This window comes from Pogonomyrmex barbatus, unplaced genomic scaffold (assembly GCF_055798465.1).
Source record: "Pogonomyrmex barbatus isolate J1 unplaced genomic scaffold, ASM5579846v1 scaffold25, whole genome shotgun sequence".
Taxonomy (NCBI): Eukaryota; Metazoa; Arthropoda; class Insecta; order Hymenoptera; family Formicidae; genus Pogonomyrmex; species Pogonomyrmex barbatus.
Window position 1 is genome coordinate 275,531 of NW_028297122.1, and position 26,973 is coordinate 302,503.

At 27.1% G+C, this 26,973-nt stretch overlaps 1 protein-coding gene across 11 annotated transcripts in view; it reads right to left on the reverse strand.

The window, feature by feature from the left end:
• Window positions 1-280: 280 nt before the first annotated feature.
• Window positions 281-26,973, reverse strand: part of LOC105423820 (uncharacterized) — a 30,878-nt gene continuing 4,185 nt past the window's right edge. For 5 of the 11 annotated variants that reach the window (XM_089078625.1, XM_089078624.1, XM_089078622.1 and 2 more), the window contains 13 exons: window positions 23,609-23,741; window positions 23,353-23,513; window positions 11,887-11,963; window positions 11,673-11,782; window positions 11,373-11,587; window positions 11,178-11,286; window positions 10,951-11,054; window positions 5,618-5,693; window positions 5,439-5,523; window positions 3,049-3,279; window positions 2,779-2,884; window positions 2,478-2,706; window positions 281-863 (listed from right to left, as the gene is read on the reverse strand). In XM_089078625.1, the coding sequence (XP_088934751.1) occupies window positions 723-863; window positions 2,478-2,706; window positions 2,779-2,884; window positions 3,049-3,279; window positions 5,439-5,523; window positions 5,618-5,693; window positions 10,951-11,054; window positions 11,178-11,286; window positions 11,373-11,587; window positions 11,673-11,782; window positions 11,887-11,963; window positions 23,353-23,495 (1,626 nt within the window). In that variant the 5' untranslated portion in view covers window positions 23,496-23,513; window positions 23,609-23,741 and the 3' untranslated portion in view covers window positions 281-722. Of the gene's footprint in view, window positions 864-2,477; window positions 2,707-2,778; window positions 2,885-3,048; window positions 3,280-5,438; window positions 5,524-5,617; window positions 5,694-10,950; window positions 11,055-11,177; window positions 11,287-11,372; window positions 11,588-11,672; window positions 11,783-11,886; window positions 11,964-22,411; window positions 22,542-23,071; window positions 23,168-23,318; window positions 23,514-23,608; window positions 23,742-26,973 lie in introns of those variants that run through there. The other 6 variants (XM_089078630.1, XM_089078626.1, XM_089078627.1 and 3 more) reach the window with 6 other exon arrangements.

Genomic DNA, 26,973 nt, shown 5'->3' on the forward strand with positions numbered 1-26,973 from the left:
TTCAACCACATTACTGAAAAGTTACAAAAACTTGCAAATAATAAGATTAAAAAAAAAAAATCTGTATATATCCATCTACCGAAGAGATCACGTCTCTTTTTCTTATTAATTGATTAAATTAATCATCATTTGATAAGAAAATAATTAAAAAAATAATTAAATAATAGTATGAAAAACAGCTAATAAATAATTAGCTGCTAATTAGCCTAGGTAGAATGTGTATATTTGTATTCTTTAAATAAAGTAAAAGATAAAAGAACTGTCAATAAAGTCAACAAAGTTAAAGTAATTATTCCGGAAATGCTATATTCATAAAAAACAGTAACAATAAATATCATGATGTAAATAAAAAATATAACTGCTTTCATTTTGTCAAAGCTTAAAAGTGACAATAATAATAATACTATGTAAACAAGTGATATTATTAACAACAGAAAGTATTAATAACACGAAATGTATATCAATGAGACTGATAATGATTAGGTATGTCATGAGAAAAAGCGTTTCATTACGCCAAAAAAAAAAAAAGATAAATTGCTATAACTAATATTCGCCTATTATAAATACAATAATAATAACAGTATATAACTACTATATTTATGGTATCCATATTGATCCCAAACGGTAGCTGGACATTGTAAAAAGTGAAAATAAATTAGTTGTTAAACCGATGAACTTACTTTTATGAAAAAAGGATAAAAAAATGTTAAAGAGCAATTAAATTAACAAGAACTTCGAACTAATTGTATCGCATGTTGCAAAGCATCAGCGATATTCTGAAAAACAGGTACACCTTCACGCGTTGCATAATCCGATAGGTACATCCTTCCACGGTTGTAATCTTTTCGGGCTTGTTCAGTCAGCTAAAACATATTAAAAATAACTATACTTTTACTATATATTTTTATAATAATATTTCTATTATAACAAAAGAAAATTCCTATAAGTGTCTATAAATTCAAACAAATATATATAATGAAATTTCTTAGTTTTTAATATAGAAGTATTCATGAATTTTTAAAAATTTGTATTAAGTTTATTTCAAATATAACCCTTCAATACATAATTTGATGACCAATTCGAGTTAATAACTAAAGGACATTATATTATTTTATTACATATTTTACTATCCACATTATTATACTCAAAATACTTTAATTATTTTGTATGCTCACGGAAATATGTGCACGCACGCACGCACGCACGCACGCACGCACGCACGCACGCACGCACGCACGCACGCACGCACGCACGCACGCACGCACGCACGCACGCACGCACGCACGCACGCACGCACGCACGCACGCACGCACGCACGCACGCACGCACGCACGCACGCACGCACGCACGCACGCACGCACGCACGCACGCACGCACGCACGCACGCACGCACGCATGCACGCACATGTATATAGAATATCTCCTAAAGATCGTAACAACGTTTAAAGGTAAATTTCCGAGATCATTTTGAAACGAAAACTCTAATACCAAAATAGTGAGATTATAATGCTTTTTGAATTGTAAACATTTTAGAATTAGTATCGAGTCGCCTGAAATTTGTGCATTCAGATGTGATGTAATACACAGTACGAAAGATGAAAGCTGACTATCGCCTCCCTATTAAAATTCATATAAAGATTACAATTTTACAATTATACAAAGATAGTGAAATTGTTTGTACTGATATTCATATGAACTATCTCAACAGATTATATCTTCCTGAAAAGAAGAAAAAATATTTTTACATGAAAAGAGGAAAAAATATTTTTACATAACACGTAAAGCGCAAGCTTTGAGTGTCAAATGACACTCTTTTCAGAAATCTGCTAGTTTCATATCTTATAAATATTGCATACAAATGGATGACGCACAATTTCAACATTTATTATAAATAAATGAAACAAAATAATTTATTATTTAAATTATTTTAAAAATTATATACAAATTATTTTAAAAAATTTGTTATTTTTATTATTTATATATAAAATAGTTATTATTATTATTATTTATATAAAATAATAGTAGTATTTCGATTGGTTTTCAATGATAATAATTCTATTTTTTCTAAAAAATATTTGTAAAATATGAAAATAGCAGATTTCTGAAAGGAATGTCATTTGACAGCTTGCGTTTTACGTATTATGTAATATTTTTTTTTTCCAGTAAGATATAATCTACTCAGACAGTATATTTATGTGAATATCATAAAATAACTCATTATTTTTGCTTTATATCAATTTTAGGGACAATGGAACGACAGTCAGCTTTCGTTTTGCGTATTGTGGCATTATATTACATCTGAGCAAACTTTGGCGACTTTATTTGCTAACTTTAAATGTTTATAATTCTAAAAATAGTACTGTAGCCTCGACATTTTGATATTTATCTCAGAAAATGATTTCAGAAATCTACTCTTAAGCGTTGTTACGCCTTTTATGGGATCTTGTATAAAATGTCTTGTATAAAATCAGTCGTACTTGTTCATCGGACACGATAGAATCTTCAGCAAGAATTTGGACACACAGAACGAGCTTAGCGCGCAATCCAATCAAGTGAGCTGCCAACGCCATAATAGCAATGCCACGTGAATGCTGTGGTACGATTAATAGGATCAATCGAGAGTTCTTTATCTTTTGCAACTCCTGTGGCAATACTCTTACATTATATTCGTTTAGATTTGGTTGATACAGTGACAACCTCAATGACCTGAAAATCATAAATGAAAGCAGGCTATGTTTAAATATGAGATACAATCATCATTAAGATATTGATACTCACTCTATCAACGGTATAGCAGAAGATTCTAACCAAAACAAATCTTTGTTAACTACACCAATATAAATGTCTCTTTTATCATATTCTTGTACAAAGGAATTGGTCCAATCTGAAAAAAATTTAATTTGAATAATTTTATGCAAATTTTGCTTTCAGCCTGCTCTACGAAATAAACGAAATTGAGTGCTCAATCACGGGAAGTAAAAAAATGGAATATTGAGGCAAAGATGTGATTATTGAAGATCGTGGGAAATTGTTGAAAATCAGAAATACCTAGGAAGCGATAAAAAGGATGTACAATAGCTCGGCGTAAGAAATTTGAGGTCTTCCTACGTAATACATTCCATACAGAAGGTATCTCACTTTCACAAGAAATGCCGTTACTCTTCGTCCGTATCCACGATGACTTGCTGGCTAGTATGCAAAATTGCTCGAAATTGATTCGCAATTCAGTCGGGTCATCTTTTGCTAAAAATCCATCGTCTATCAATGTTTTGTATATTTCTATATAACACAAAACATACCATATTTTGAATACAATTTTTTTTAAGATTAAAATACAAATGTGTTAAATGTCATAAAAAAGATGCTCACATATATTCGCGCGAATACGCGCGCATATAGTGAGTATGGATATGTACGAGTATGGATGTGAGCGTTTGTATGTATATATGAGGAGTTTAATTGCAAAAGTCGCTAAATGCACTTTTTAAAAAAAAGTGAGATGGCAACACTGTTGTAATCATATTTAATATGTCTATGGTCGTGTTTAACAATGCCGATGCAAAAGCCTTCCATTTCTTAGTTAAGTGGGCCTAAAATTGAATATTATTTGCAAAACTCACTCAATTTTCCAAAATGTGAGTTGCAAAATGCGCTTATTTCAAACAATCTTGTTTCAATGCAAAACTCTTTCATTTCTGACGAATTTTTTTGGTTCACTTTCAAAACTCAGTTTTTTCCACTTGTCAGTATGACTTTCAGCCAATAATATGTCATCGTTCACATGATTTTTGATGTGTTCAATTTGCACGTGCTTCGCCGGCTTATGTTATTTGATTGTCAACAATTTCTGAATTAATCTTGGATTAGAAGAAATTAACGTCACATTTAATGTTAAATTTTCATCACAATTTTATAGCAGAGAAGAAACTATTCATGAATTTCAATTGAGGCAATTCTAGAATATAAAGTATTTCTTATTTCGGTTTTCGTATTTTTTAAGGCTTTGAACTGAAATATGAATTTTATTTTATTAGTTTTTGTTGTTTAGATACATTTTGCTAGCGTATCCAACGATAATTATTATTAAAATATAATCATTATATTATATAGTTATTTTGGAAGAAATAATGTTTTTGTGATTCCGAGAGAATATTTTTTGTTCCTTCTGATTATGTTCTTGAAATAAATAAGAAAAATAATCTTAGAATAAATAAAAAAAAGATGTTGTTTCCAAAAACCACTCTTTTAAAAGTTTTAATTTCAAAACTCTCATTTTCAGCATTAATTGTAAATTCTACTTTTTGCGAAATTAAAAAGGAAAAAAACTTTAAATGCACAGAGTTTTACCACGCTCGAACACATATCGAATAAGTCCTTTACACGTCCTTGCAATCGTGCTTTAATACTGTTGCTATATTTTAAAGATTTTAACTAAACAATTTTTTCTATTTTTCTCATTGAAATTGACAAAACTGCATTTAGCGAGTTTTGCAAGTGAATTCCGCGCGCGCGCGCGCGCGCGCGCGCGCGCGTGTGTGTGTGTGTGTGTGTGTGTGAAGATATATACATAAAGATTCAATTTAATTTGTCTGAGTTAATTATATCGAATAAAGTGCATCAAATAAAAAACTAAAACAGGAAAATTAATGAGATAGCCTGTAGACAATTTTGAACCAAGTTGCGCAAATTTACGGATACTCTAGAGAGGAGGGGACGAGGGATCAAATTTTTTAAATGACATCTCTCTATAAGTGTCATTCTACAACGAGCCATAAGTGAGAAATCATAAGTCAGAAAATATGAATTGACTAATCATAGGCGAGTATTCTTATTATATTTAATCTATAGTTGGTCAATTATTAGTTTCTGATTTATGATCTATTAATAATAGCTTATTATAGAAAACATAAGAATAACAGCAATCAATACAGACAAATTCAAAAAGTAATACTTTTATATGTTTATCTTATAAATTATGATAGTACTAAATTTTTGAAAATAATTTAGGAAAAATATTGATGTCTGTCCGTTCAATTTACCTATGCAAATATATCTGAAAAATGAGAAATTAAATAAAATATCAAAAACAAATTTTTATTGAGATTGTGTTAAAATTATTTTCAATGCAACAGAACTTTTCCTCACAATATTTATAGAGAAATAAGGGATTAAGTTCTTTTAATGACAACTAAAAAAATATCGCTCTGATACGGTTTTAATAAAGACTCCACTTTTAAATTTGTACAACTTTGACTCAAAATTGCCTACAGCCTTCATTAATTTTCCTTCATCTTAATTTTTTTCATTTAAAGCATATTATTCCATGTAATTAATCCGGACAGATTAAATCGAATATCCTGTGTGTTTGCTTGTGTGATGTTTGTGTGCCTGTGTGGTGTATATGTGCGTGCGTGCGTGCGTGCGTGTGTAAACATTACCAGACTTATTCACAGATTGAGCGTTGAGCAGATCCGAGAAAGACAGGTTATTACACATTGTATTTGCCTGCAACATCATCCAAGCCTAGAAATAGAAAAAAGATGTGTTGGTTTCAATAAATTTCTCAAGATACTATAAATGTAAATATACTTCATATATTTTAATAAGGCATACATACTTCCTCTAATTTTACTGTACCACTATCATTAACATCCATAGATCTAAATATTTCCCGTAACTTTCTGTAAAGAAAACTTCTTTATAAATTATTTGTAACTTATTTTATAATATTTCGAACATTTTTATATATGCTAATTTTTTAAATTAAGAATTGAGAAACTTTCTAAATAATAATAGGAACAAGCAACTATTGTTTAATGATATCATTTATTATTATATTATTTACTTAAGAACATTTTTGTAAATATTAACTCAAAAAGTATGTAGCATGCAAAATAATTTTATGAACACATATGCACGCATGCACGTACAGAGAGAGAAAGAGAGAGAAAGAGAGAGGAAGGGAAGTAGGAAGGGAGGGAGGAAGAGGCATTCCCATTTTTTTTAACAAAAATAGTTTTTTAACAAAAATTACGGGGATTTAGAATAAAATATTAGACAAAAGTTGTAAAATTCCGAGAATATGCATGCGTGTAAATGTATGCATGTGATCTTTAGTGAAGATCTAATTATTAGAGGAAAAGAATGAATACAAGAAAGTATAAGAAAGTAACGCAATTCTGTCAACACAACTCGTAGTCCGTCAACGTAGTCCGTTAAATTTATACTGTATTGAATATCTATTTAGCTATTTCTCAAGGAAGTGATCATAATAAAATGATGTGGATGTACTGTTTGATCATGAAAAAACTATATTTTAATCTTTGTCTCGTTTCATTATACATTAAGAAAGATGTTATACTGAATGTAACTTAATCTAAGACAGATTGGAACATTTGTTATTTATTTAAACAGAATTTTTATTTAACAATTTAATGAAATCCTACTTAGCTCGTATACTTTTTTTACTCTTTTGTTTCTTTAATTTCGTTAACCATTTGAGCCTTTACATATCTTTGTTTTCTTAAAAAAATATTTTACAAAATATTATAAAATTCATGCTATATTATAAATATTGATTAGCGGAGTACTGAAAGTGATATCTTTATAAGCGCAATTATAATGCTTCAAAATATATTTGTTAATTCAAGAAGTTTCAGCTCAAATGTGTTCATAATTATTGTGTTCAAGAAATGAGATATTCTCCAATTATATAGGCTTGTTATTTTAATAAATTTTTTTAACAGCAAAGATGCGAGAAAAAGATCTGTAAATATTTATGTTGCGTTCAAATACAAAAACAATAATTTAAATGCTTACATAAAATCTTTTTTTTGTTTTATATATAAAATACATTATTCAATTATATTTATAAGTACTATCAAATATATGAGGGTCGTCTGGAAAGTTTTGAGCCTAACATAAAAACAAATATTTTTTTAATCAAATTCAGTTTTATTTTTCAACAATCTCCTTTTAAGTTACTTTTTCCAGCGATGCTCCCACCCTTTTAACCTCTTTAACATTCAAATAATAGTTGGCGTCTTGCTCTGTGTGGATTTTCTCATTTGACGAAAATTTCTGTCCCTCCGAGCCAAACTTTGAGCTTAAGAAACAGGAAAAAGTCGTTAGAAGCCAGATCTAATGAATATGATGAATGGTTAATTAATTCGAACTGCAATTCATGAAGTTTTGCCGTGGCGTCCACTGAAGAGCCGGTGCGTTATCTTGATGGAATAGCACTTTCTTCTTCTTTAAATGTGTTTTTTCACAATTTCTGCCTTCAGTCAATTAATGATGCGTAGTACATCTCCGTTATTGTTTTACCTTTTTCAAGATAATCAATTAACACAATTTCATAACTATCCCAAAAAACAGTCGCTATCACCTTTCCGGTCGATGAAACGATCTTCGCCTTCTTCGGAGCAAGTTCACTCTTCGCAGTCCACTGTTTTGATTGTTCCTTCGTTTCAGGAATGAAGTAGTGGATCCAAGTTTTATCAATAGTTATTAATCGACGCAAAAAATCCGAGTCGTTTCGTTTAACTCTCTAACAGGGCCTTGGAAATGTTCATTGAAATGAGTTTTTGGTTCACAGTGAACAAGCGCAGCACTCAACGCGCGGTTAACTTATGCATGCTAATTCTTTAATCAATATATGAACAAACACGTTCTTTCAATATGCCCATAGCCTCTGTTATCTCTTCAAACTTTGATTGGACAGTCGTTCAGTACTATTTAGTGAACTTTTTCGATGTTATTGGTAATGATCGCAGTTGTTGGCCATCCCAAATGTTCATCATCAACCAAGCTGATACGACCATGTTTAAATTCAACTGTTCATCTTTTCATGGTAGCAAATGATGGAGCAGAGTCCCCATAACCATAAACAGCGTCTAACTCGGCTTTAATTTGCGTAAGCGTATTGCCTTTCAAATGCAAGAATTTAATCACGGTATGATATTCGATTTTTTCCATTTTTACAAAAACATTGACATCGACTGGCACAAATAACTATCAAACAATAACTGAGCGTCCAAAATAACTACAATTTTCACAGATATCTTTCAAAGCATGTACAATTGTAATACTAGAATGGTTTTGATGAGTAATTCCATCTTCATGTTGAGACTCAAAACTTTTCAGATGACTTTCGTAATCAGATATAATCAGATATTATTTGATTTATTTCTACAAAAATATTTAATGTTAATATTTAGCACTATAAAAATTTATAAAAATATTTAACTTTGTGACATACATTGCATCAGTAATAATAAAATTTCTGATTTTTTTTTATATTGTATAATTTTTTACTTATATAACTTTACTTATGCTGAAAAAAACTGAATACAAAACATTCATATTAATGTCTTCAACATCTCTATGAATAAATATTACATTTTTTGATCTTTTAATTGGCATAATTTTGACCTTAACTTTTCTTGCATTTTCACATATTGAGCTAACTAATTTATCAATTTTCTTTACTTACTTTACTTTCTTTACTTACTATTTATTATTATTATTTTATTACAATACTCTTTTTTTAAATAATTATATAAAATCAAGATTCTAGATGTTATTGATTCACTAATGAGAGAAATGTAACACTTTCTTAATATTGCCAATTTTACTATTTTTATTGATAACAGCCAAACCTATTTTCGAATGCACAATAAAAAGTAATTTTTCTATTTTGATTATAAAAGTTGGTACTAGTACTAGTATTAGTTTTTGATGATAATTTTTGCTTTAATGATATTCTCTTTCTATTTTTACGAGATTACAAGTTGACACCAATTTTTAATATAAAATCTTTTATAAATACGATAAACTCCTCCTCCAATATGAAAATTTTTCTACAAAATAAATTTTTTGTACAGAACAGAATTAGGAATAACGAGTAGCCAGTGCCGTTCTTTATCTTTTTAAAAAAGATAATTTTGTAGATATATGAATAACAAAACTATTGAAATTTATCCAACCTTTCATTTAATGTAACAAACTATATTATTACATGCCTATTATATTATCCAATAATTAATGAAATCTTAATATGAGTTGGACACATCAAGTTTTCATACATCAGTTTAATTTTAAAACTACTTTTATACAATTTAGCATTTACGAGGAGTCTATAATTATCTGTAATGATATAAATCTTTTTTATGTGGCTGTACTACTGATTGTACGCACGTAAGAGTTACATGACTTTCTGACCATTATAACAATGCAGATTTGACCTTCAAAAGTTAGTTGTTGTTATTATTATTATGAGGTTAATTATGACCGCTCCGTTTTTCCTTTACATTAAAGAAAAGTAACGGTTTTCTTTCTTTCTTTTTTTTTTGGAGGTACATATCAGGGGCCAAATTATTGAAAAACTCTAGCATAATATGGAAATAGTAGATATGCAACACATCACGTATGAATAAATTAAAAAGTTTAATAATCATTGCACAAGTCACACATGAAAAAAGAATCAAATATCCATCCATCACTGACAAACATTAACTCAGTAACATGGTTCTATCAGATAGACGTATTAAAAGATCATCCATTAATCCTCAAATCAAGAAAAGAAAAAAAGCACTACATGCATGACGCGTCTCTCAAAAATGTTATTAATATGATATATCAAATGCATTGAAAAGCAGGAGAATAATGTTGAAAAATGATGTTATTATAAGATTTCTATTATTATTGTAATAAAAATTATAATGATTTCCGAGTGATTGATTCACCCTCACAACAGAATCCGTGGCAAAATAATGTGATTATATTACACGCACGCACGCACGCACGTACGCACGCGCACGCACACAATACACACGCATACGCACGCACGCACGCACACATAATCTTTATAAAAATCCAATTTAATACAATATAATACTGAAAATTACTTAGTTTATGTATTAAAACTGTAATTAAAAGTATTTTTTATGTTAGAAATAAATAATTAAAATTCTTCCAATGTTAAATTTCTATAAGTAAATATAATAAGAATGTTGTATTTTATTAATGACTATAAATTGACGCCAGGTTTTGATATCAAATCTTTTGTACTAAAAATCTTTTGTATAATATTGAATGCATATACCTGACAGGCTTTTTCAACAGTAAATTTTTATAAATTCAAAATAAAATTAGAGGAATCATATTATGTGATAAAAAAATACATAATTCTATTTTTGAAAAACGGTGATCATAAAAAAATATCGATTTCATTAGAAATAAGTCAAATAATTATGTGATAAAATTCTACAACCTTTGTTTGAACTTTTTTGTTAATTCCTTCGTTTTGAAGACATTTCACTGTTTACATTAAAATGGAATACTTTGTATATGTGTGTATACGTGCGTGCATGCATAAGTGCGTGCGTGCGTGCATGCGTACGTGCGTGTACGACTATTCATTATTTCTATGTCAATCTGGATTTGATATAATTTACAACAATGCAAAAAGTTTCAATGCAGTGCTTATTTTATTAATTGAAAAATGATTGAAAATGACATCTTTCAATATTACATAAATTCTTGCTTGGCGAATTAAAGCCTTATGAATCAACAGTAATGTATTTGCAAACAGAAATAATAGTAGATAGCCAGATTGAATCAAGTAAATTATAGCTATATATATTTAATGAATATTCTCTAAACTCAATTTTCTCAAAAACAGAGCTCTATAGGAAAAAATTTTATTTTATATTTTCGACTTATTTCGACTTGAAAATTCACTTCCTTCTTGATTGTACCATGATTTCAGAAACATCCTGTATGTGATATAAGGATCCTGTATATGAGAATCTGATGTAATGATCTTTGAAATTCAACTTATCCGAATTATAGCAAGCAATAGTTGCTTGTTTTAAGTTCCATTATTCTATTATTTCAGACCGTCAAAATGTTCTTAAATTACCTTGTCTACATCGAACAGAAACTTACACTGCATCCGTTCCATTCTGAGTAAGCGAGATTTTTATAGGTTTAATGTCATCCTCGGTATACAAATCCATACAATCTTGCACATTGATCTCTTCACGTAACATCTATACATATATAAGATATATATATATATACATACATACATACATACACACATACATATATATACATACATACATACATATATTAATCACTAATTCCATTTATTTATTAATTAAAATCATTACCCTGGATGTACAGTGAAGGGCAACTGATACACTCTCAAATATCGGTATCCTTTGTCTTTCCGTCAAATATTGAAGTACTAACAATCCATTCATCAAATCGTAATATTCCCTGAAAAATAAAATACATATTAATAAGAGAAAAATCATAGTACTCGAATAATAGCATTAATTTATTAATTTTATAAATTAACATACTGTGTAGAAACTGTCTCTCCAAGTATAGTCTGTCCCTGACGATACGGATAAATGACAAGAACTAAGGACTCGCTACGTGTAGCTGCCAGTTGAGCTGCTTCAATAATGCCCGCGCTGTTGCGCGTTTGGTTGTCAATGACAAACAATAAGACTCGTGCTGTCTGTTTAGCTTCATACTCTTGGGCTATTAATTCTGGGCCCCATTGTGATACTTGCTGCAATACATAGTGATAATCTGATTATGATATCTTTTGTATATATGGGTATGAAAAAAAAAAAAAGAAAAGATAAACCACTTACAGGATTATAATAAGTAATACCAAGATTTTGAAGAGTCGGTATTGCTATATCTGATCTCCACGTAGTTGGATTACAAGACCCGCCCAAAAATACTTCATATGCCATTCTCTCTGAATAATTAATCCATAAGTAATTAATATATTGCCTTATTATTACATCGCTCAAGAAAACTAAATAATGAGATCTGAGACATAAAGATTATTTCTTGACTTACTTGAACTAATTTTAGAATTAGTGCCTTTTCCATCACCGTGTAATGAACAAGATGCATTCATAGGAATAGCTGCTGTTCTAAAGGTAAACAAGAACAAATATATATATATATATATATATATATATATATATAAAATACAATCTTAATCTTTAAATTAAAATACTGATCCAATATTATCACACTCAACATAGCAATTATTATATTTATAATAAGATTTATAAGCTGCTTAATCCTTCGTGTCAAATTTCTATAGAGATTTTTTGAAAGACTTGTATTCGGGGATTTTTCGAATCGCTGATTATGAATCAGAAGAAAAAAATTTTTAAATTCAAAATAGTCGGTTTAATATAGAAAACCAATAATTTAAAAATTTTATTTTCATAAAAATCAATACATGGAATTTTTTTGTGTCGCTAAATCTAAATCTCAATCTCAAAGTTTTGAATTTCAAAAATCCAAGATAACGGAATTAATATGGAAAATCAAAAACAAAAAAATATTAAATTTAAAAAATACAAAAAAATATATATAAAATAAAGAGAAAGAAAAATACAAAAAATGGAATTTCATCACTATTCCCTCGTCTTATATTTTGTTAAGAATGAGACTAGAACTGATAATCGCAAATGTATATACAATAAATGTTATTCTCTCGTATTTTGATTTTTGAAAGTTTTGATTCAACATTTCGCAGTAAAAATCTCCGCATAATAAGTTGAAGAATAATGCAACTATTTTTTTGATTTTTTATTATTTTAATTCTGTCATCTTGAACCTTCTTGAACCTTCAATATTCCAAGATGTTGGCCTCAAATTCGGATACAGCGATTAAAAAATCTAGGAAGTAAGTTCTAAAATAACAAGATTATTTTTTGGTCCACTATATTGATTTGGATTCCATCATCTTGGATTTTAAAATTGGAAAATTCTGATCTCAGATTAGAATTCAGTAACCCAAAAGATCCCCGAACACTATTATAACGATATTCAAATATTTGATAGAAAATACGATAGAAAATATTGATTTTATATTATTAAAAGAGTATTAATTTGTAACAAAAAAAAATAAACGTAGCAAAAATCTAACAAAATTTTGAAATACTTTAAAAAATCCTACATAATTGCCTAAATTGCTGTTTCGATATTATATTGATAATACTTTGGTTTAAAATAAATTTTTATCATAAAAAGCGTAAATTTTTATTGATTTATTTATAATAATTATGAAAGTAAAAATTTATGATATCCTACTTTTTTTACACTTCTAATATAGATAATCCTTATACTTAAAAAAAAATTCCTTTCCGGTAATTTCGAATTTTTGCTGTAGTGACTCTGACTTATCGGTCTGATTTATCCGCTGGGTCAAATTGATTGATGTAAACACGGTAGTGTTTCGGGTATCAATATAATAATAAATATGCGTGCATCCAAAAGGACACATTAACAGTATATTTAATAAATTGCTTACTACTATTGCATAGTATGCTTATTCTTTTTCTGCATGTCGATCGCCAACGTCGGTGGCCAACGATGTTGATATTCGCGGCGAGTTTGACAGTGCGTGATAATTTGTTTCGGAATGTAATAACTCATGTTTATGTCTATTATTTTGTAGGTAAGTTCTATTTTTTATTTTATTGTCTTTTATGTATGTATTTGTGTTTTTCTGCAGAAATGAAAGCAAATGTTCAGATACTACGGTTTGTATAGATTGTTGTGCAACTCTTGATCATATTATGATATATTTGTTTAAACAATATGTCAAAAAGATATATTTAATAATCTAATAAAATTGAATTTTTTAAATAAAACTTTATTAGAGTTATTTTGTCAATGAAACTGTGTTAATAAAAGTATAAAAAAACAAATTGTATTTGTATCAAAATTACATGTATCATACATTTCACAAAAAGAAACTATAAAGCAACATCCTGAAATACTTCAAATCTTAAGCAAATTAAGGAAAAAGTATTGATTATTATTTACACAAACGTTTCTAATTTCCTTGATATTAAAAATTGATATAATTCTGACATATTTTAGAATCAATATGTAAACAGGTAAAAATCTAATAATTTGATCTATATTTTTATCAAGATACATATTAATGTACATATTACTGTCATATATTACATAGTTGTTAAAATTTAATTTAATTTAATTTAAATAATTTAAAAAGATATCAAATCGTAATAAAAAGATATATTTAACTATTATTAATAAAACAGAATCTTCTTAATGAAATGTATTAATAATCATATAAGAAAAAAAGTATAAGAAATATATATTTTAAATATTGTAGTATCATTAATAAAACTGAATTATCTTTTCAATGAAACTGTATTAATAAAAGTATAAAAAAACATATTGTACCTAATCAAAATTATCATTTTTTTCAGGATTATCATTATATTAAATATTTTAACATCTATTTTTCTTACAGGTTTATGTAAAACTTATCAAATACTTAGGAGAGACATATGTTACATGAAAATTATAAACGGTCAAAAGAGATAAATGATATTCTAAATGAACCTGTTATGTGTACAAATAAATCTCTAAATTAACGACGGGATTAATAAAATTATGGATTTAGATGAGTATAAAAATATATAAACGTTACCATTTTATTACATGAACATTTCAATTCAACTTCAGATCTTTTTTAACTAATTAACTAATTTTAGTATTTTTTTATTTCACGATTTTTATAAAAATTTATAAATATTAATTGAATGGCAAAGATTAATGTTTAGAAGAATAGAAAGCCAAGTTGAAAAAATTTTATAATTCTTTTATTTCTTTTTATGAAAAAAAGATATTTATTTATTTATTTCAACGTTTGTTCTTCTTGCGGGTTAAATATAATAAAAGTTATATTATTAAATTACATGTTATATTCTATTTACATGTTAAATTCTATGAAAATTATCAACAGTCAAGAAACATAAATGATCTTAAATGAACTTGTGTATACATATGCAACTCTACTAACGATGGAGTTAATAAAATTATGGATTTAGATGAGTATAAAAATATAAAAACGTTATCATTTTCTTAAATGAATATTTCAATTCGACTTCAGATTCTTTTCAACTGATTAACTAATTTTAGTATTTTTTTATTTCACGATTTTTATAAAAATTTATAAACATTAATTAAATGGCAAAGAATATTAACATTATCATTTTACATAAATGTTTCAACTTGGCTTTCTCTCTGTAACTGTTTTTATAATCGTATAATTAATTCAGTATTTATATATATAATAAACATCACACTCCGAAACGAACTATGACTAATTATCGCCGCGAAATTCAACGATGTCGTCGACCGCCAATCGGACACGTGGAAAAAGACCAAATACATATGTTATCTCGCTCATTCTTTCGTTCTCTATTCTATTTACTCTCGTTGTGCGAATTATAAAAAAGAAAATCTCAAGTATAAAAATGTCGAGATGTGCTTTTCGAATATAAAAAGATGGTTAATACTACAAAATGTCTGGTATCACTATAAAATTACCTTTTTAAAAAAAGATAAAAAAAAGATGTCAAGTATAGTGGACGCTTAAAAAAAGAAAAAAGAAACTGTTGTTTTTAACCAAGTTAAAAAATAGAATCTAATTGACAATATCTTTTATTTTCTTTTTACTTCAATCAATGTGATAGTAGTTTTAATTCTTTAAAAAAAAATTATGTTATGTTAATGAAATTGCCATATCTAATGCAATTTTAGTTGTGATCAAGCTAAAAAATAAAATCTAAATGTAGTAGTATCTTTATGATTTTTGTATTCATTGAAGAGCCTGCCTATTCTAACTCAAATGATACTAGTTTTAATTAAAAAACAAAAACATTTGTTTCCATATTACCAACTCAACTCGAATGATATCATTTGTATAAAAGATTTGATATCAATGGCACCAAGTTATAATCCAATCTTCCTATTCTCATCCAAATGATAGCCTTAATTTTTTAAAAAAAGAAAATTTCGTTTCCACATTGTCAACTCAAATGATTGTAATGTGTAAAATTTATATAAAAGATTCGATATCAATAATTGGTGCCAAATTATAGTCCTACAAACATGGAGCTACAAGTCCATTTTAGTCAAATTATATATTTCAATTATATAAAAGATTTGATAAAGCACTGTTTTAAAAAAATAAACCTCAAGTAATAGTATCTTTAATTTAAAAATAAAACCAAATTATATCTTTCTATCCATTTAAGACTTCTTTTTCTAACTCAAGTAAGTGGTAGTAATTATTTAACTTTAAAATATTATTATATCACAAAATCGCTTTACTCAATCTACCCTTTTTATCACAAAAAATTAAAAAGTAATAGTATAAAATAAATGATAAAATTTTATTTAAATAAAAAAAATTTTTTATGTAAAAACACTTGGCGCTGCTCAGATCAAACAAAAATGTAAAACTAATGATAAAATTATTTAACTAATGATAAAATCATTATTTGAATGTTATAAATAAAGGCAAGATTTATTATTTAATATGATCATTACAATTATATATATTCACTTATTCGTGTTCTTTTTAGAGGTATGAGCAGTACTTAATTGTTTTTACATAAAAATTTTTTTTATTTAAATAAAATTTTATCATTTATTTTATACTGTTACTTTTTAATTCTTTATGATAAAAATGTAGGTTGAGTACAATTTTGTGATATAATAATACTTTAAAGCTAAATAATTACTACCACTTGGGTTAGAAAAAGAAGTCTTAAATGGATAGAAGGATATACATATAATTTGGTTTTTATTATTTTTAAATTAAAGATACTATTACTTGAGTTTTATTTTTTTAAAACAATGGTTTATCAAATCTTTTATATGATTGAAATATATAATCTGACTAAAGTGGACTTATAACTCCATGTTTGTAGGATTATAACTTGGCGCCAATTATTGATATCGAATCTTTTATACAAAGTTTATATATTACAATCATTTGAATTGGCAATGTGAAAACGAAATTTTCTTTTTTTGAAGAATTAAGGCTAGTATCATTTGGGTGAGAATAGGAAGATTGGATTATAACTTGGCGCCATTGATATCAAATCTTTTATACAAATGATATCATTCGAGTTGAGTTAGCAATATGGAAACAAATTTTTTTATTTTTTAATTAAAACTAGTAGAGTACATTTGAGTTAGAATAGGCTCTTCAATGAATACAAAGATCACAAAGATACTAGCATTTAGATTTTATTTTTTAGCTTGATCACAACTAAAATTGCATTAGATATGGCAATTTCGTAACATAACTTTTTTTTTAAAGAATTACCACATTGTTGAGTTGGAGTAAAAAGAAAATAAAAGATATTGTCAATTAGATTCTATCTTTTAACTTGGTTAATAACAGTTTTTTTTTTTTTCAAGTATCCACTATACTTGACATCTTTTTTTTACCTTCATCTATATTAGAAATTAAAAAGGATTCCATAGAAGTATATAATTTAATAATGGAATTAATAAATCGTAATTTTACAGTTTATTCTATAAAAAAATCCTTATTCATAACAAGTTCGAAAAGAAATTGCTTATCCGCGAAGAGTGGTGTCGCCGACAAATAGACGTGGTGGAGTTCTATTTCTTGTAATTAAAAAAAACAAAGGGACAGAAAAAGCACAACATTGATAAATATTTTTGACTCAAGTTTTAATGAGATAATGGTGAAGTAATATAAAAGCCCATAAAATATCTTGGAGATAAATATATTTTGACATAATTCCATTTTTGTGTAGAAATTAATTTAGGAATCTAATATTTTTGAGAAATATATTTGTATTTGCTAGATATATTATCTAAAAATTATTTCGTTTTTATTATGAATTCTTATAAACTAAAAAGATTTCTCTTTTTGTATCTGAAAAAGAACTTAGAATTGGTGACATAAAAGTGAAATTTTGTGAAACTCTTAAAAACTTTTTTAAATCAAAAACGGAATAGAAAAAAAATACATGTCATAATTCGAAGATTTAAAATAAATTATTTCTTTTTGTATTCTCTATGCTGTATTGTTGTTCATATGTTCATATGTTCATATTGTTCATTTGAACTTTATGTAAACAAAAATCGAGACTTAAGACTCTTGAGTAATTGATATGAATATAACATCATAATATTGCGACGCTATTGGAACGCGATGCGCGATGCTGTTGTGATGTCATAGGCGAGAAATAACACAGTAAAGTTTATTGCAACTAATTTGCAAAGAAATAGATATTTGATTAAAACGACGGTTTGAGGTGTTTGAAGTCTTTAAGACACTTGTGAAAATGGACGGCTGCTATCATTTCCCTTTCTGATAGTCAATAAATAAGCAAAAGTCAATAAATAAGTAAAAAAAGGCACGTAAAATGAAACCTGTTCAGGCAGAAAACACACGATTCGACAAAGACTGTTGAAAGAAGTGAAAAATATATTTTATATATAAAGTTCAAAGGTAACTTTAGCTGCCGTCCATTTTTACGAATTTGATAAATACGAAACAAGTCACATCTGCATGATTAAGCACATAATAACAAAATTAGTTGCAATAAAAAATTCGTTGTTCACACGTCACGTAATATAAAGATGAACAAGGACAAGAATAAGATGAACAAGGATGAATGAGCTTCTAATTTTTATCACGACGGTGTATCACTATTGTCAACGCGGAGTTCTTAATTGAGTATTCATCAAGAAATTTGTTAAAATAATTAAAAAGCGGAAAAAGATAGATTGTCGAGCGATTCATGATGCTGCAAAGGATTAAGAAGATATATATATATATATATATATATATATATATATATATATATAATTGCGACAGATTAAAATTTGAATTTTTATTTAATTGAAAGCATATAATATCAAAAAAATAAATAGCGCGTGCGTATTTGTAATGTTTATTATAAATAAGAAAACAATTTTATAAAGCACTTCAAAGATTTTATAATTATTTAAAGTCATTTCATATTTATGATAATGATTCAACCTTTCTTTCTATATTTCAAAATTGTAAGTACAGTACGGTTTAAAATTAATCTATAAAAATCTATTAAAATATATCAATATGAGAATCGTAAAGTTATTTCAAAAAATTAAATTAAAGCAAACTATCGTTTGCCTCGTTATCGTTTTGTCTTCGATTATGTTAAGGTTTATTTTATTTAATCAATTTTAATCTAAAAACTCAAGATTGATCTAAAAATTCGATTCAAAAATCAAAAGAAAATGAATGGAGCAAATGAGAGAAGGCGATTAGCAAAACGCAAAATTAAGTCTTCTATTACATAAGCGGCCATAAATCTTCCCTCTTGAAATTAGTTACCTTTCAGGCAGAAATGCCTCGGAAATATAATCCATTTTTTAAAAAGGCACATAAATTCGATCGATTATTCGAAATTTCCCATACAAAGAATATAAATTTCTTGTTTAATAAATAAATCTACACATTGTCTATCTCATTTATATCTACATTATTAATATAAAAATAATTTATTTATAGTATTTACAATATTATTCTAAACTTGGATAGTGTATCTTGTTGTAAAGCATTCACCTATCTTAATTTAAATCGCTTGGTATTGCAATCAGTATAAGTGATACACTTGTTCTTTCAGAAAAAAGAATATTCTTTTTTCTTGAAACTTGGAAAAACAGTCAGACTTTTAAGAAAAGCATGTAAAGTATATAATATCAATATTGATATACTGATATGCGCTGACTACACTATTCATTTATTTTCTTGTGTTGGCGATTTATATACTGTGACTTGGAATCTTTTTTGGACACCATCCCTGTATCGTCCATCTAGTTACACAACTGATTGATGAAAATATAATATTTTTTAATTAGGATGTCAGAAAACCTTACTTTTGGATCACAGCATGATAAGTTTTGACATGTTGTTTTCGTAATTAAAAAAATATTTGTTCTATTAAATTTGGCTGAAATATAAACCGAAACGTTCGGTATTGTAATTTTTACAATGTTACTACAATAACCTTCATTATTTTATTAAATAACTGTTTTTTTTAATTGTTGCGCTATTCTTTTGTTGCATTACTCCTCATTAGTATTACCTTTCTTTACTTCATGTATTACGTGTTATTTTTTTTAAATTATATCTTAGCATTGCACTTATATTTACTAAGAGCTTCTCATGTCGCATATATTGTTTTATTTGTACGTACATCCGTACGTATATACTTTAACAGCTGTCTTAATTATTCACTACATGCATACATTTACAGATAGCAGTTTGTATTCTTACAATTTTTATTCCGAAAATCATCGTAAAGAGTGTTGTAACTTTTTTGTGACCGATCATGCATAAGAAAAATATGAATTAGTCATTGCGATTGATTATTAGTAATTAAAAATATAAAAAATTACAAAACTAAATGAATATAAATTAATTTTGTAAAATGAATATAAATTATTTTTGTAAAACAATTTAGAAAATAATTCAAGCACAACAGAAAATTACAAAAAGAACTTTTTTAAAATAGACTGGGAGACAATTCCAAACAAGAATTTTAGAAATTATAAAGGAAACACACCACTCATTTGATTATTATTGAACATAGAGTGGATGGTAATTATAATTTTAATTGAAATGTTGAATTGATATAGAATATTTTAAGAGAAAATTAATTTCTGAAATGTTATATAAGAAAAACAATGGAATAGCCTTAATTTACAATGGAACACTTAATTTCTATATTACTCATATGCTTCTATGTTAAATAAATTATAAATATTGCTCTAATGTTCTTGTTATAATTTATTAGATTAATGCAATGTATTTTTATTATTCCTTGCGATTTGGACTTTTAATGATAACATAACTGTTTCCTGTCCGTTATTTTACTAATTGTTTTTAAAAAAGTCATTTTTGCAATTTTTTCATATTTATTTCTATTTACTAATAACCAATCACAATGATTAATCCATGTTTTTCTGATATATTTTTTGATTCCTTGTAAATTAAAACATATTTATTATTTATAATATTAGAATCAAAATTGGATGGTGTATCGCCTCATTTCAGAATGTTTACTAATCATACTAATTTATCATTTGGTTTTGTAAACAATGTGAACGATGCTCTCCCTCCCTCCCCTCAAACCCTCTCACCCCTACCCATCCACTTTCTCAAAAAAGTTTTTTACTTCTACCTGGAAAAATAATGGGATACACTGTATTCTCATTGAAAATGATTCCAAGTTGAGATTCTTAATCGTGCAGATGTGTCTCGTACTTATTAAATTTGTAAAAATGGACAGCAATTAAAGTTACCTTTGAATTTTATATGTAAAAGCATATTTCTCACTTCTTTCAATAGCTATCAAATCATGTATTTTTCTATTTGTATAAGTTTCATTTCACGTACTTTTACGGCTATTTTTTGATTATCAAGAAGAGAAAAAATAGTAATCGTCTATTTTCACAAATGTTTTAAAGTCATCTGAAGCGTTGATTTAATCAAATATCTATTTATTTGCAAATTACATGCAAATTAATAAATTTCACTGTGTCATTTCTCGCTAACATCACGAGTTCAATATAGCCGCGGAGACCAACCTAGGAACCTTAACTATTAGGAGCCTACACCAATTACTATCCAATCTTCAAATATAGTTTTATGTTAAAGCTGGAATTACAGCATATAATTAAATTGACAATCAATATAATAAATATAATTAACTTGATAATCAATTTAATATTATTTATGTACTAATGAATATTTAATAAATTTACAAAGATTTTATTACAACAAATTTATAAAACTATACACGTATATGTTCAACACAGGCACGAAATAAATATATATCTATCTACAATCAATTTTAACATAAAACTGCTTGTAATTGACAAAATTGAATAGTAATCGGCGCGAATAAAAAGCAGATCGAATGTCTCATATCTGGTTAATAATGCACTTTTTGTGAGCAAGTAGAATAGATAATAATCAATAGAAAAGTCCTCTATTTTTCAACTTTCGCAATACTTAACATTTTAAGTTATAAAAATATATATCGGAATGTGCATAAATCCATATGAAGATATAACAGGAAGTCGATGCTTTTTCATTTTTGTAGACAAACTTTGCTCGTAATCAAACTTATGCTTTTCATTCTAAAGGCGATGCTGAAGATACCGATTGAGCCGATTATTTTCAGACAAAGTAATCTTTTCATTGATCATACAGAATTAAAAATCTTTTTCTAGAATTGAAATATAGACAATAACACACTCGGGTCTGTATATTTTATATGAAAGAGGAAAAAAAAATTAGAAAATTACAGTTTTATTATCGATTTTTGAGGTTAAATTGACATTTTTCTATGAATAAAAGTTTAGACTTTGAAGATATAAACAACACAAACTCACCGGGACGGAATTACAAGAAAGAACATTACTATGCTTTTAAAAATGCGCCTAGGAGCTATATATATAAGAAAATACTTTGCCTGAAAATTTCATGGATATGTATGCGTACCTGTATGTATGATATATGTATGTATACATAAATGTATCTATGTATGTTTAGATGTGCATATATGCGAACGTTTCGTCGGAGTTCGCTCGTCAGTCCAGCATCCCCTTGACAAAAAATTCTCGCCGTACGCCTAAAAATCGTGAATGTTCGCAATGTTGGTTTGTCTCTTTGGACATATGCTTATTCATGATTTTTTATAACTTAATATCTCATTAATTATTGTGAAAACGATAGAGGATTAAGCATAATCTGTCTATCTGTCTACGAGAGATACATGAGAAATATTAATTATAAGATACTTTGTATATAATTGTATATATTTGTATATAAATTGTATATAAATTTATGAAAAGTATTCCTAGAAAAAAGTTCTGCCCAAAATGATCAAAAATATCAGAATTTGTTTATACTATTTTATAACATTTCGGAAGATAAATGTTAGCAATATTGTTAAAATAAGATTTATCATTTAAAACAAGAAATATTGCACAATTTTTTTATTTCAATAAAAAATAACAGTTATTCTAAATCATTAAGTTACATTAACCTGTACAACAGAAAAGAAATGTCAATTATATTATTGGTAAATAAAATTTTATTAGAGTGTGGTAATAGGATATACTAGATGCTAGCAGATTATTGTTTTGTAATTGAACGTACTTCCAAATATCAAATAATTTTGTAACAATAGACATCACATTGCGTTTCATTGTTTTTAAACATCCCCCATTATAATCAAATGCTCAATATTTTTGCCTGAAACATATATATTTTCGTTTACCTAATAATTGGTCAAAATAGATATATAAGAAAAAAAAATGTTTAGAAATAATTTTGCGAAGAATAGAAGTTGTTATAAGAAATTATATTTAATACTTTCAAAAATATTGATAAGTGCTTAGCAAACCTGTCAATATACTTTAAAGTTTTTTTTTTGTTACCCTCGCTCGCACAGACGTGCCAATTCTGTGGCAAATAGGCAGAATTCTTCTAACATTATACAGGCATCAATACATTCAGAAGAGTCTTCAGCATAATGCTGCAGCTTGTTGCGCAGCTGCAAGCAACTTGGAAGCAACAGCATCACGTAGATGTCTTGTATCTAAAACAATAAGCAATTTTTTATTCTTTTTGTTTACAGCATCATTAGATAAATCCAAATTAAATGTAGATAAAAAAAAGTTTTGCCATACTTACACTGGAAATACTGATGATTGTTGAGATTATATTCGATTAATATCTGATGATAAATATTAGTCATTATTTAAAACTGTGCTTCCAGAAATACGAACGTATATATGTTCTTCTTAATTGGAACTTTCAAGTTTTTCTGTAGAAAAAAAAACACAAGAAGCATTCAAATTCTCTAATAAAAATAAATGAAACTGTTTCATTAATTAGATAATTGTTTAATTAATTTGTTTTATTTTACACGTGTGTGCGCGCGCGTGTATGTCATGTGTGTGTGTGTGTGTGTGTGTGTGTGTGTGTGTGTGTGTCGTGTGTGTGGATCTATTTTATATTACTATGCTACCAATATAGTGCAAATAATATGTCATAGACATATTAGATATGTAAGATAGAGAGGATGAATATGGCGAAGAATGATTCCCTTGTATCCCTAAATTTTTACTCCTTTCGTCTATTACAATTTTAGACCATCCCTTTAAACCATCCCCCTAAGTCTGTGGTACATGCATGCTGTGCTACATGCGAAACATTTATCGCTGACGAAAATTGGAAAAGGTTATTAGATGACAATATTTTTTAATAGAATTTTTAAATATTTGAACTTTGCATTAAAATAGCATCCATCAAGAGAATAGGACCATCATCTCTCTGGAGTATCGGTCGTGGGGATTCGAAAGAATACATGTATATATGTATATTGTAATATATGTATATATATATATATATATATATATATATATATATATATATATGTATCATTATATTGTTGACGTGTTATTCTAAACACGTTATTTGCGATAAATATCATCACATGCCTCGGTAGTCGAAAGGATAAGATGCCTGTCCGGTAAGCAGGAGAGCCTTCGATTCCTGACTGAGATGGTATTTTTTCGCAAAATAATTACGAGTTTTCACGACTGGTTCGTGGTCGGGCCCCGTCGTGACGCACACCCTCCCTTCTTATTTTTTTCCCTTCGTTCATATTGAACGAATTGGAAAAAATGAAGACATCTTTCTCATTCAAATTCAAATTTGATTAAGCTTCATAAAAAAAATTAATGAATCCAATCATTATTAAGAGCTAATAATCATATCTACAGTCAATTTGACAATTCGCGTATGTTAACACGGAGTGGCTCACCATATACGGATAAATGTTGCACATAAACTTGGCCCAAGTCACTATTCATTGATACAGGATGCATCAGAAATTATAATACAATCGAGAAGAAAGTGATTCTTCAGTACAAAAATAAATTAAAAATATAGAATAATATTTTTTCATATACAGTTCTATTTTTGAAAAAATGGAGTTACATATTTTATCTGATTTACTTTTAAAAAAAATATTAAAAATGATTGTACACATTGCAAAATACTTATTTGACTCAAAAATAATCATATTATCTTATTACACTGTGCATAAAACGATTAAAATAGAATTATTAAAAAATTAATGCATGGAATGTTTTATATTTTGTATCGAAATATATCAGAATAAAATATAAATTAAAATATAAATTAAAGTAATTTTTAATATAATTTTGTTATTTTTTATAAAGAAAAAACAAACAATATTAATTGGAATTTAAAATTTTATTTAAAAAAATATCAATGACTTCAAAATTTCATAAAACGACTGTGAAAAAATGTTTTTTTTAAAGCGAATGATTTTGATATTTCTTCGTATTATCTTATTTGAACACACATAGAATAATTACATTCTAAACATTCTAAAAATTAGAGGAAATATCTTCTATATAAAAGTGGATGTAAATATAAATAGATAGATAGATGTAAATGGTCATATACCGTTTGTAATGTTTTATAAACGAAAGTTTTATTTTTATTTTCAATATTAAAAATTTTAATGCAAAAAAAAATAAATAGATTAATGCAAGAAAATAAGAGAGTATAATTATTTTTTAATCAAATATGCAATATATAATTACATACTCTTTTTTAAAGCAAAAATTTAAAAACATTTATGTGCATAATTTATATGCACGTAATAAAGTTGAGTTTGCTTAATAGACATCTGGTTTACTATAAGCTGATCTGTTTTATTTAATTTAATGTATAAAATATGTGCAATATATGTTTGTTCTCAGACATAATTCCACTCAGGTTTCAAAAGACAATATTTCTATGTGTATAAATTATTTTAACGAAGCATTTCATTATATACTTAAATATTAGAAATGTTTAACTATAGTAACTTATAATTTATAATAATAAAAATTTATAATTATAATTTATAATAATATGTCGCGTAGATAATTTATCATTTGAACAGTATCCATTATGTTTGAGAATTTATATAAACCTTTATTATTATAAACCTTAATATAATATTTAATTACTGTAACCCTAAGCACTAAAATATTTGTAATCATTACGAGCTTTGTAATCGATCACTAGAATTTCTAATACTGTTTTAATACTTAAAATGAATAATTAATTACTAGCGTATTAGTATTAAATTTCTATAAGAAAAAAAAAATATGATTGAACATATGCAAAGTAATGATAAAAATAATGATTAAATTCGTTACCATTTAAAAAATAATTACGCGTTATCATTCTGTTCTGTTATTAATAGAAGAATATAATCATCAATCATCAATTTGTTACTGAGACAAAATAACTGTAACTGTAACAGTGTTATACATTATGCAAAATTAATAACTTTCATAAAATTTTCATCAGATATGAAAAAATATTAAATATTTAAATATTTGAAAGATTTGATCTGACCTATTTTAATTAATTAAAAATATTTCAAATTTATAATACTGTGAACAAAACTTCGAGTATCTCTACATTCTTATGATATTTAAAGCTCCTGAGTACTCACCGCGGCCATATTGGAATCGTGACGTCATAGGCGAGAAATGAGACAATAAAGTTTGTTGTAGTTTTACAAATAAAAAGATATTTGATTATATATTGATATTTGACTAAATAACACCTGATATAGCTTTAAGACACTTGTGAAAATGGGTAGCTGCCCATTTTCCCTTCCTGATAGTCAAATAACACGTAAATAGTAAAAGGCACGTGAAATGAAGCCTATTCAGGCAGAAAACACATGATTGAAGCTGTTGAAAGTGGAAAAAATGCTTTTATATGTAATGTCCAAAGATAATTTTAGTTGTTCATTTTTACTGTAAGTATCTGGTAAGTACGAAACAAGTCACATCTGCATGATTAAGAACATAATAATGATATAGCCGAATAATAATGAAAATAGCCGCAATAAAAAATTTTGTTATCCGCACGTAACTTATAAAGATGAACAAGGGCAAGGATAAGATGAACAAGAATGAATGAGTTTCTATTTTTTCACCGCAACGGTACGTCAACGCGGA